Source organism: Nerophis lumbriciformis, linkage group LG18 (assembly GCF_033978685.3).
Source record: "Nerophis lumbriciformis linkage group LG18, RoL_Nlum_v2.1, whole genome shotgun sequence".
Classification (NCBI taxonomy): domain Eukaryota; kingdom Metazoa; phylum Chordata; class Actinopteri; order Syngnathiformes; family Syngnathidae; genus Nerophis; species Nerophis lumbriciformis.
Window position 1 is genome coordinate 4,398,823 of NC_084565.2, and position 13,179 is coordinate 4,412,001.

A 13,179-nucleotide genomic window follows, 5' to 3' on the forward strand; every position below is an offset into this window, starting at 1 on the left:
ACCTCAGGGAATGGTCTCCTGCTGACATGTTAGAACTATATGAACCATCTCAAGCTCTGAGAACCTCAGAAAGTGGTCTCCTGCTGACATGTTAGAACCACATGAACCATCTCGAGCTCTGAGAACCTCAGGGAGTGGTTTCCTGCTGACATGTTAGAACCATATGAACAATCTCGACCTCTGACAACCTCAGGGAGTCGTCTCCTGCTGACATGTTAGAACCATATGAACCATCTCGACCTCTGACAATTTCAGGGAGTGGTCTCCTGCTGACATGTTAGAACCACATGGACCATCTCAACCTCTGACAACCTCAGGGAGTGGTCTCCTGCTGACATATTAGAACCATATGAACCATCTCGACCTCTGAGAACCTCTGGGAGTGGTCTCCAGCTGACATGTTAGAACCATATGAACCATCTCGACCTCTGACATGTTAGAACCACATGAACCATCTCAACGTCTGACAACCTCAAGGAGTGGTCTCCTGCTGACATATTAGAACCATATGAACCATCTCGACCTCTGAGAACCTCTGGGAGTGGTCTCCAGCTGACATGTTAGAACCATATGAACCATCTCGAGCTCTGAGAACCTCAGGGAGTGGTCTCCTGCTGACATGTTAGAACCCTGTGAACCATCTCGACCTCTGAGAACCTCTGGGAGTGGTCTCCTGCTGACATGTTAGAACCATATGAACCATCTCGACCTCTGAGAACCTCTGGGAGTAGTCTCCAGCTGACATGTTAGAACCATATGAACCATCTCGACCTCTGACATGTTAGAACCACATGAACCATCTCAACGTCTGACAACCTCAGGGAGTGGTCTCCTCCTGACATATTAGAACCATATGAACCATCTCGAGTTCTGACAACCTCAGGGAATGGTCTCCTGCTGACATGTTAGAACTATATGAACCATCTCAAGCTCTGAGAACCTCAGAAAGTGGTCTCCTGCTGACATGTTAGAACCACATGAACCATCTCGAGCTCTGAGAACCTCAGGGAGTGGTTTCCTGCTGACATGTTAGAACCATATGAACAATCTCGACCTCTGACAACCTCAGGGAGTCGTCTCCTGCTGACATGTTAGAACCATATGAACCATCTCGACCTCTGACAATTTCAGGGAGTGGTCTCCTGCTGACATGTTAGAACCACATGGACCATCTCAACCTCTGACAACCTCAGGGAGTGGTCTCCTGCTGACATATTAGAACCATATGAACCATCTCGACCTCTGAGAACCTCTGGGAGTGGTCTCCAGCTGACATGTTAGAACCATATGAACCATCTCGACCTCTGACATGTTAGAACCACATGAACCATCTCAACGTCTGACAACCTCAGGGAGTGGTCTCCTCCTGACATATTAGAGCCATATGAACCATCTCGAGTTCTGACAACCTCAGGGAATGGTCTCCTGCTGACATGTTAGAACTATATGAACCATCTCAAGCTCTGAGAACCTCAGAAAGTGGTCTCCTGCTGACATGTTAGAACCACATGAACCATCTCGAGCTCTGAGAACCTCAGGGAGTGGTTTCCTGCTGACATGTTAGAACCATATGAACAATCTCGACCTCTGACAACCTCAGGGAGTCGTCTCCTGCTGACATGTTAGAACCATATGAACCATCTCGACCTCTGACAATTTCAGGGAGTGGTCTCCTGCTGACATGTTAGAACCACATGGACCATCTCAACCTCTGACAACCTCAGGGAGTGGTCTCCTGCTGACATATTAGAACCATATGAACCATCTCGACCTCTGAGAACCTCTGGGAGTGGTCTCCAGCTGACATGTTAGAACCATATGAACCATCTCGACCTCTGACATGTTAGAACCACATGAACCATCTCAACGTCTGACAACCTCAAGGAGTGGTCTCCTGCTGACATATTAGAACCATATGAACCATCTCGACCTCTGAGAACCTCTGGGAGTGGTCTCCAGCTGACATGTTAGAACCATATGAACCATCTCGAGCTCTGAGAACCTCAGGGAGTGGTCTCCTGCTGACATGTTAGAACCCTGTGAACCATCTCGACCTCTGAGAACCTCTGGGAGTGGTCTCCTGCTGACATGTTAGAACCATATGAACCATCTCGACCTCTGAGAACCTCTGGGAGTAGTCTCCAGCTGACATGTTAGAACCATATGAACCATCTCGACCTCTGACATGTTAGAACCACATGAACCATCTCAACGTCTGACAACCTCAGGGAGTGGTCTCCTCCTGACATATTAGAACCATATGAACCATCTCGAGTTCTGACAACCTCAGGGAATGGTCTCCTGCTGACATGTTAGAACTATATGAACCATCTCAAGCTCTGAGAACCTCAGAAAGTGGTCTCCTGCTGACATGTTAGAACCACATGAACCATCTCGAGCTCTGAGAACCTCAGGGAGTGGTTTCCTGCTGACATGTTAGAACCATATGAACAATCTCGACCTCTGACAACCTCAGGGAGTCGTCTCCTGCTGACATGTTAGAACCATATGAACCATCTCGACCTCTGACAATTTCAGGGAGTGGTCTCCTGCTGACATGTTAGAACCACATGGACCATCTCAACCTCTGACAACCTCAGGGAGTGGTCTCCTGCTGACATATTAGAACCATATGAACCATCTCGACCTCTGAGAACCTCTGGGAGTGGTCTCCAGCTGACATGTTAGAACCATATGAACCATCTCGACCTCTGACATGTTAGAACCACATGAACCATCTCAACGTCTGACAACCTCAAGGAGTGGTCTCCTGCTGACATATTAGAACCATATGAACCATCTCGACCTCTGAGAACCTCTGGGAGTGGTCTCCAGCTGACATGTTAGAACCATATGAACCATCTCGAGCTCTGAGAACCTCAGGGAGTGGTCTCCTGCTGACATGTTAGAACCCTGTGAACCATCTCGACCTCTGAGAACCTCTGGGAGTGGTCTCCTGCTGACATGTTAGAACCATATGAACCATCTCGACCTCTGAGAACCTCTGGGAGTGGTCTCCAGCTGACATGTTAGAACCATATGAACCATCTCGACCTCTGACATGTTAGAACCACATGAACCATCTCAACGTCTGACAACCTCAGGGAGTGGTCTCCTCCTGACATATTAGAACCATATGAACCATCTCGAGTTCTGACAACCTCAGGGAATGGTCTCCTGCTGACATGTTAGAACTATATGAACCATCTCAAGCTCTGAGAACCTCAGAAAGTGGTCTCCTGCTGACATGTTAGAACCACATGAACCATCTCGAGCTCTGAGAACCTCAGGGAGTGGTTTCCTGCTGACATGTTAGAACCATATGAACAATCTCGACCTCTGACAACCTCAGGGAGTCGTCTCCTGCTGACATGTTAGAACCATATGAACCATCTCGACCTCTGACAATTTCAGGGAGTGGTCTCCTGCTGACATGTTAGAACCACATGGACCATCTCAACCTCTGACAACCTCAGGGAGTGGTCTCCTGCTGACATATTAGAACCCTATGAACCATCTCGAGTTCTGAGAACCTCAGGGAATGGTCTCCTGCTGACATGTTAGAACTATATGAACCATCTCAAGCTCTGAGAACGTCTGGAAATGGTCTCCTGCTGACATGTTAGAACCACATGAACAATTTCGAGCTCTGAGAACCAGAAGCGTAGCATCTAATCAAAATACAAGATAATAGTATTACTGTGGTCATAATGCAGTATAATATTAGTAGTAATAATATCAAAACACAAGATAATAGTATTACTGTGGTCATAATGCAGTATAATATTAGTAGTAATAATATCAAAATACAAGATAACAGTAATACTGTGGTCATAATGCAGTATAATATTAGTAGTAGTAATAATATCAAAATACAAGATAATATTATTACTGTGGTCATAATGCGGTATAATATTAGTAATGGTAATAATATCAAAATACAAGATAACAGTATTATTGTGGTCATAATACGTTATAATATTAGTAGTAGTAATAATATCAAAATACAAGATAATAGTATTGCTGTGGTCATAATGCAGTATAATATTAGTAGTAATAATATCAAAATACAAGATAATATCATTACTCTGGTAATAATGCAGTATAATAGTAGTAGTAATATCAAAATACAAGATAATAGTATTACTGTGGTCATAATGCAGTATAATATTAGTAGTAGTAATAATATCAAAATACAAGATAATGGTATTACTGTGGTCATAATGCAGTATAATATTAGTAATGGTAATAATATCAAAATACAAGATATCAGTATTACTGTGGTCATAATGCATTATAATATTAGTAGTAGTAATAATATCAAAATACAAGATAATAGTATTGCTGTGGTCATAATGCAGTATAATATTAGTAGTAATAATATCAAAATACAAGATAATAGCGTTACTGTGGTCATAATGCAGTATAACATTAGTAGTAATAATATCAAAATACAAGATAATAGTATTACTGTGGTCATAATGCAGTATATTAGTAGTAGTAATAATATCAAAATACAAGATAATGGTATTACTGTGGTCATAATGCAGTATAATATTAGTAGTAGTAGTGATAATATCAGAATACAAAATAACAGTATTACTGTGGTCATAATGCAGTATAATATTAGTAATGGTAATAATATCAAAATACAAGATAACAATATTACTGTGGTCATAATGCATTATAATATTAGTAGTAGTAATAATATCAAAATACAAGATAATAGTATTGCTGTGGTCATAATGCAGTATATTATTAGTAGTAATAATATCAAAATACAAGATAATAGCAGTACTGTGGTCATAATGCAGTATATTATTAGTAGTAGTAATAATATCAAAATACAAGATAATAGTATTACTGGGGTCATAATGCAGTATAATATTAGTAGTAATAATAATATCAAAATACAAGATAATAGTATTACTGTGGTCATAATGCAGTATAATAAACTACATACGTATAATACTACTGTCTCACTTGGGGCAGAGGTCTGCCGCTGAGATCTTTCCGGAAGCAGACATCTCTGGGATGAGAATGGCCTCGCCAGGTTTCCGGCGTATTCTGGACGCCTTCTCCCTGACCTGCTGCTCTATGGCGTCAAAGTCCAACTTCTCCGGGGGCTCCGGCTTCGGGGGACCATCATCCACGGCCCCGTCTGATTCACTCGCGTCTGGGTCGTTTTCATCTTCTTCTGTTTCTTCTTGCGGTTGTCCTTTCTTCTTCTTCTTCTTCTTCTGCTTCTTTTGGGATTTCTGTCAAAAGGTGTAACGTGAACATGTCACGACGAACCGGGAGCCGGATGCAACCCCGGCCCTTTCATTAGGTACACCTGGTGTCCTTTACCTGTTTCCTCCTCCACGTCTTCCACTGGTCCAGCTGCTTCTTGTACTCTGCCAGCTTCCTCTGGTAGTCCACGTCTTCCTCAGCCTCCAGCTCCCACACCTCTGCCAGGACTTCCTTCTCGTACTCTTGCTCGTCGCTCTGCCGGTCTACGTTCTCCCTGGACAACACAAGTTGAATATGAATGATGATGTTTGGTCACGACTGAAGTCTGGACTTAAAAAAAAAACACCTTCTGAGGCAGAGCTTGTAAGGTGTGTTGGTAAACTTCTGGAACTCTCTCAAGGACTTGATCTCCTTCCACACTTTGACCAGGCTCTTCAGCAGAGCTCTGTCCTTCTCCTGCTCGCTGTCTCGCAGCTGCCGTGTGTTCCTGGGGAAAATTGAGCAAGAGGAGGAATAGTTTCTGTCAGGTGCAAACACTGATGACATCTATTAAACAAGACGAGAGGCAAAGAATTAAACAGAGACAGAATTCAATTTGGACTCAATATATTGAGGAGAGTCGCCCCGGACATTGTATCCTTCTACAATCTCCAGCACACTCTGCCAAAAGATTGTATGCCATCCATCCATCCATCCATCCATCTTCTTCCGCCTGTCCAAGGTCGGGTCGCGGGGGCAGCAGCCTAAGCAGGGAAGCCCAGACTTCCCTCTCCCCGGCCACTTCGTCCAGCTCTTCCCGGGGGATCCCGAGGCGTTCCCAGGTCAGCCGGGATATATAGTCTTCCCAACGTGTCCTGGGTCTTCCCCGTGGCCTCCTACCGGTCGGACGTGCCCTAAACACCTCCCTAGGGAGGCGTTCGGGTGGCATCCTGACCAGATGCCCGAACCACCTCATCTGGCTCCTCTCGATGTGGAGGAGCAGCGGCTTTACTTTGAGCTCCCCCCGGATGACAGAGCATCTCACCCTATCTCTAAGGGAGAGTCCCGCCACCCGGCGGAGGAAACTCATTTCGGCCGCTTGTACCCGTGATCTTGTCCTTTCGGTCATGACCATAGGTGAGGATGGGAACGTAGATCGACCGGTAAATCGAGAGCTTTGCCTTCCGGCTCAGCTCCTTCTTCACCACAACGGATCGATACAGCGTCCGCATTACTGAAGACGCCGCACCGATCTGCCTGTCGATCTCACCATCCACTCTCCCCTCACTCGTGAACAAGACTCCGAGGTACTTGAACTCCTCCACTTGGGGCAAGATCTCCTCCCCAACCCGGAGATGGCACTCCACCCTTTTCCGGGCGAGAACCATGGACTCGGACTTGGAGGTGCTGATTCCCATCCCAGTCGCTTCACACTCGGCTGCGAACCGATCCAGTGAGAGCTGAAGATCTTGGCCAGATAAAGCCATCAGGACCACATCATCTGCAAAAAGCAGAGACCTAATCCTGCAGCCACCAAACCAGATACCCTCAACGCCCTGACTGCGCCTAGAAATTCTGTCCATAAAGGTTATGAACAGAATCGGTGACAAAGGGCAGCCCTGGCGGAGACCAACCCTCACTGGAAACGGGTCCGACTTACTGCCAGCAATGCGGACCAAGCTCTAACACTGATTATACAGGGAGCGAACCGCCACAATAAGACAGTCCGTTACCCCATACTCTCTGAGTCTCTAAAAGATTGTATGCCTCCTTCTTTTATTTTGGACCCTCCCCGACCACATGGCCACGGCTGTTTCCAAAGGACAAAGGTCGCAAAAAGTTCACAGAAAAGGTCGTAAACAATTCACAGAAAAGGTCAGTTGAAAAAGAGTTCGTAAAATAGTTCAAAAAGAGGTCCATAAAATAGTTCAAAAAGAGTTCGTTTGGAAATTGGGCAGATCCTGTCATCTCTCCGCTTTGAAGTACTTGGGCTAGAACAGGGGTCGGCAACCCGCGGCTCTAGCGCCGCCCTAGTGGCTCCCTGTAGCTTTTCCAAAGATGTATAAAAAAATGGAAAAACATGAGGGGAAATAATTTATTTTTTGTTTTAATATGGTTTCTGTCGGAGGCCAAACATGACACAAACCTCCCTAATTGTTATAAATCCCACTGTTTATATTAAACGTGCTTCACTGATTCGAGTATTTGGCGAGCGCCGTTTTGTCCTACTAATATTGGCGGTCCTTGAACTCACCGTAGTTTGTTTACATGTATAACTTTCTCCGACTTTCTAGGACGTGTTTTATGCCACTTCTTTTTCTGTCTCATTTTGTCCACCAAACTTTTAACGTTGTGCATGAATGCATAAAGGTGAGTTTTGTTGATGTTATTGACTTGTGGGGAGTGCTATTCGGGCATATTTGGTCACTGCATGACTGCAAGCTAATCGATGCTAACATGCTATTTAGGCTAGCTATATGTACATATTGCATCATAATGCCTCGTTTGTAGCTATATTTGAGCTCATTTAGTTTCCTTTAAGTCCTCTTAATTCAATTTATATCTCATGACACACTATCTGCATGTAATATGGCTTTTAATTTTTCTGCGGCTCCAGACAGATTTGTTTTTGTATTTTTGGTCCAATATGGCTCTTTCAACATTTTGGGTTGCCGACCCCTGGGCTAGAACAACATCCTTCTGTTGATTACCATACATGAGAGAAAACAGAAAACCCTTCATGTGGCTCTCCCCTTACACAGTGGAGTTTTACGAGCATTCTTCTTGGTAAGTTTCAAAGACAGCTTTTGTCTTCTCACCTGACAGAACTCAATGTAACAAAGTTTTTTGTGATAACTTACAAACAATTATTCTAACAGTTTCCATCCTAAAAAGTGAGCCACTCACTTGATCTCCACGCCGTACTCCACGATCCTCTGCTGCATGGCCTGAGAGAGGCTCTGCTCACTGTGGATCTCCAGCATGTTTCTCATGGTGTTCCTCAGCCCGTTCAGCTGCACCACACACATCCTCAGTATCATGTAGCGTGGGTCGCGGGAGGAAAGAAAGGTTCACCTTGTCCGTGAGGTGCTCTGCCAGCTTGTTGCGCTGCCTGTCTAGGTACTGGTCGTACAGCTGGGCCAGGCGTGCCCCCTGGACGTGCTCGCGACTGAAGAGCGGGTGATGGGAGAAGATGAGTCCGGACACGTCAACATCCAGCTGGTAGTCTCCCTCACAGTCTGCTGCGCCGGCTATGTACGCCTGGTGCGTGTGGCCGCACTTTATCGGCTGTGGAGAGAATTGTCACCTGGCATAAGGTTGTGTGCAGCAGAATGCCAGCTACCACACTGCAAAAACTGAAATCTAAGTAAGATTAAATAGGTCAAATAAGGGTGATATTTGCTTATTTTCTGTCTTATAAGATAATTCTTCTCACTAAGCAAATTTTATGTTAGTGTGTTTTACTTGTTTTAAGGGTTCTGGTCCTAAATGATCTCAGTAAGAGATTACAGCTTGTTGCTGAGATTGTATGACCTATATCAGGGGTGCTCAATACGTCGATCGCGATCTACCAGTCGATCGCAAAGGTAGTATTGGTAGATCGCATTTCATTATTAAAAAAAAATAAAAAATAAAAAAAAAATTTTTTTTTTTTTTTGTGTCCTGTCCAGCTTCTCAGGCAAATCATATAGTTGATGTAGATGCCCATTTCGGCTGTTCAGATTTACTTTACAAAAGAGAAGTGTAGGATACTTCTCTTGTTGCCTTATTTGTATTTGACTTTATTAAATGTATTTATATTATCATTTAGTGCAGCCGGGACGGAACAGGAGGGGATAGAAAGAGAAAAAAAAAGAAGACAGAGGGGGAAATTGTGGGGACAAGAGGGGGATTAGACAGAGAGACAAAAACAACAACAGCAAACAACAACAACAACAATAGAACAACATCAGCAAATACGACATGTACAAATATGATGGTAAAAGTAATAGCGAAAAATAAAAAATAATACAGAAATGACAATGAGCATTATTACACTACAAATGGATCAATACAAATACCAATAGAAATAGCGCTATTGATAATGAACAATACCAATAATTTACCTTTATTATCAACAATACAGTTGTTTAAATGCAACAATTCATATACGTAATGATAACTTGAGATACGAAAGAATGCAGAAAAATGGAGGGGGAGAAAGAGAAGCAACCTACATTAACCTTGTAGATTGTTATAGTCACAATAGGTTAAGCTTTGTCAGTGTGCCGTGTGTCACACCCAGTTTACCCTAGGGCAGGGGTGCTCATTACGTCGATCGCGAGCTACCGGTCGATCTCGGAGGGTGTGTCAGTCGATCACCAGCCAGGCATTAAAAAAATAGTCCTAAAAATGAGCGATCATAAATCTTCACAATGACGTCATTTTCGTCACTTGATTGACATTCACGGCACCCGAGGGTCTTCTGAGATGACGCTGGCTGCTGCCAGCTCATTAAAATTACCGACTGGAAGGCGAGAAACACTTTATTTCAACAGACTCTGGCGCCGTACCTGTCGTCAAAACTCCAAAGACCGACTGCACAGTTGCGCTAACAAAATAAGAGTCTCAGAAAGCTGGCGTGCACAAGCTAGCAAGCTACGGAGTTTGCCGACAATGTATTTCTTGTAAAGTGTATACAAAGGAGTACGGAAGCTGGACAAATAAGATGCCAAAAACCAACCACTTTCATGTGGTATTGGACAGAAAGGAGGATTTTTTTTCTCCTCCATTCGAAAATGCGGACCTTATCAGCACCACTGTCTGATTACAATCAATGCAAGTCATCAGAATCAGGTAATACACCAACTTATATTCTTGTCTTCATGAAAGAAAGGAATCTATATGTGTTAAACATGCATGTATTATCTTTAAACACCTTTAACTTGTTAACAATATTAACTATATGTATTAAACATTCTTGTATTATCATTAAACACCTTTAATTTTTTAACAATAGTAACTATGTATTAAACATGCTTGTATTATCATTAAATACCTTTAACTTGTTAACAATATTAACTATATGTATTTAACATGCTTGTATTATCATTAAACACCTTTAATTTTTTAACAATATTAACTATATGAGTTAAATATGCTTTCATTATCTTTAAACACCCTTTACTTGTTAACAATATTAACTATATGTATTAAACATGCTTGTATTATCATTAAACACCTTTAATTTATTAACAATATTAACTATATGTGTTAAACATGCTTGCATTATCATTAAACACCTTTAACTTGTTAACAAAAACATATATTTCATAAATAAGTAAATATAAATGATATATATGAATGAGGTAGATCCCCACGACTTGATCAATTGAAAAGTAGCTCGCCTGCAGAAAAAGTGTGAGCACCCCTGACCTATATTGAGTAAAACATGCTTGAAACTAGAATATCAACTGATGCAAAGCTGTGTCATCAACACTCACAAGTATAAAACTACTTTTTTAAAGTAATCATTTCTTATTTCAAGCATGACAAAAATAAAATCATGACTTTGACACAATTGTGTCTCATAATTAAAACAGATGACAGCCAAATGGACTTTGCTGTTTTATTTTCAATGAAACAATAGAAAATAGGTACTCATATAGGACTGTCTCAGAAAATTAGAATATTGTGATAAAGTTCTTTATTTTCTGTAATGCAATTAAAAAAACAAAAATGTCATACATTCTGAAATATTGCAAGCCTTTTATTATTTTAATATTGCTGATTATGGCATACAGCTTAAGAAAACTCAAAAATCCCATCTCAAAAAATTAGAATATTTCCTCAGACCAAGTAAAAAAAAAAAGATTTATAACAGCAAAACAAAATCAAACATTTGAAAAAGTCAATTAAGGCACTCAGTACTTGGTTGGGAATCATTTTGCACGGTTTACTGCATCAATGCGGTGTGGCATGGAGGCAATCAGCCTGTGGCATTGCTGAAGTGTTATGGATGCCCAGGATGCTACAATAATAAGACCTGGGATTTATATAGCGCTTTTCTAAGTACCCAAAGTCGCTTTACATGTAGAACCCATCATTCATTCACACCTAGTGGTGGTAAGCTACTTTCATAGCCACAGCTGCCCTGGGGTAGACTGACGGAAGCGTGGCTGCAATTTGCGCCAACGGCCCCTCTGACCACCACCTATCATTCATCATTCAATTCACCGGTGTGAGTGGCACCAGGGGCAAAGGGTGAAGTGTCCCGCCCAAGGACACAACGGCAGCGATTTTTGGATGGTAAGAGGCGGGGAGCGAACCTGCAACCCTCAGGTTTCTGGCACGGTTGCTCTACCCACTACGCCATGCCGCCTTTAGCTCATTTGCATTATTGGGTCTGGTGTCTTTCAGCTTCTTCTTCACAATACCCCACAAATTCTCTATAGGGTTCAGGTCAGGGGAGTTGGCAGGCCGATCGAGGACAGTAATGTCATGGTCAGTATACCAGTTACTGGTGGTTTTGCCACTGTGGGCAGGTGCCAGATCATGCTGGAAAATAATATCATCATCTCCATAGAGCTTTTCAACAGATGGAAGCATGTAGTGCTCTAAAATCTCTAGAAGCATCTGACTTGGGCTATGGAAAAGAAGCACTGGACAGTTGCAGAGTGGTCCAGAGTACTGTTTTCAGACGAAAGCAAGTTTTGTATTTAATTTGGAAGTCAAGGCGCTAGAGTCCGGAGGAAGGCTGGAGAGGAGCAAAATCCAAGTTACTTGAAATCTATTGTGAAGTTCCCACAGTCAGCAATGGTTTTGGGAGCCATGTCAGCTGCTGGTGTTGGTTCACTGTGTTTCATCAAGTCCAGAGTCAATGCAGCTGTGTACCAAGAGATTTTAGAGCACTACATGCTTCCATCTGTTGAAAAGCTCTATGGAGATGATGATTTCATTTTCCAGCATGATCTGGCACCTGCCCACAGTGCCAAAACCACCAGTAACTGGTGTACTGACCATGGCATTACTGTCCTTGATTGGCCTGCCAACTCCCCTGACCTGAATCCCATAGCGAATTTGTGGGGTATTGTGAAGAAGAAGCTGAAAGACACCACACCCAATAATGCAAATGAGCTAAAGGCCGCTAATGTAGCATCCAGGGTATACATAACACCTCAGCAATGCCACAGGCCGATTGCCTCCATGCCACGCCGCATTGGTGCAGTAATCCGTGCAAAAATATTCCCAACCAAGTACTGAGTGCATTAATTGACATTTTCAAATGTTTGATTTTGTTTTGCTGTTATAAAATTTTTTTTTTAACTTGGTCTGAGGAAATATTCTAATTTTTTTAGATGGGATTTTTTAGCTTTCTTAAGCTGTATGCCATAATCAGCAATAATAAAATAATAAAAGGCTTGCAATATTTCAGTTGATGTGTAAATGTGTACTTTAATTCCCCACGGCCGTCCGGTCGAAAAGGAGGAGGATTAGCAGTCGTTTTTAAAAATGACTTTAAATGCCGTCAGATCCGCCTACAATCCTCCTTTTCAAGCTTCGAACTGTGCATGTTTGAACTGGGTCTTTCTGATGTCGTCCTGTGTGCCGTCATCTATCGACCACCCAAGTACCACAAAGACTTTATAACTGACTTTTCTGAATTTCTGGCTGAAATCCTGCCCAAATATGATCGTGTCCTTATTGTGGGTGATTTTAATATTCACACCTGCTGTCCAGACGAGCCGCTTTCCAGGAGCTTCCTGAATATAATCGACTCATTTAACTTTGTACAGTCTGTGTGTGGTTCTACACATGAACGCGGGCATACACTCGATTTAGTGCTCTCGTATGGTTTGTGTGTTTTTAATTTGGACATTTGCGACGCTGTGTTCTCTGATCACATGCCGATCCTGTTTGATATTGCCACGCAGTGTCCAGTTAAATTGTGCGCACCGCCCCAACGCTCTCGCATGTTTAATTCTTCGT

General features: G+C 42.7%; 1 protein-coding gene across 6 annotated transcripts in view; it reads right to left on the reverse strand.

The window, feature by feature from the left end:
- The window catches only part of cc2d2a (coiled-coil and C2 domain containing 2A), a 110,100-nt gene that overhangs the window by 68,102 nt on the left and 28,819 nt on the right, over positions 1-13,179 (reverse strand). For all 6 annotated transcript variants that reach the window (XM_061977493.2, XM_061977494.2, XM_061977497.2 and 3 more), the window contains exons 13-17: positions 8,287-8,499; positions 8,119-8,225; positions 5,579-5,719; positions 5,350-5,506; positions 4,984-5,258 (exon numbers count right to left, since the gene is read on the reverse strand). In XM_061977493.2, coding sequence (XP_061833477.2) covers positions 4,984-5,258; positions 5,350-5,506; positions 5,579-5,719; positions 8,119-8,225; positions 8,287-8,499 — 893 coding nt within the window. The remainder of the gene's footprint in view (positions 1-4,983; positions 5,259-5,349; positions 5,507-5,578; positions 5,720-8,118; positions 8,226-8,286; positions 8,500-13,179) is intronic.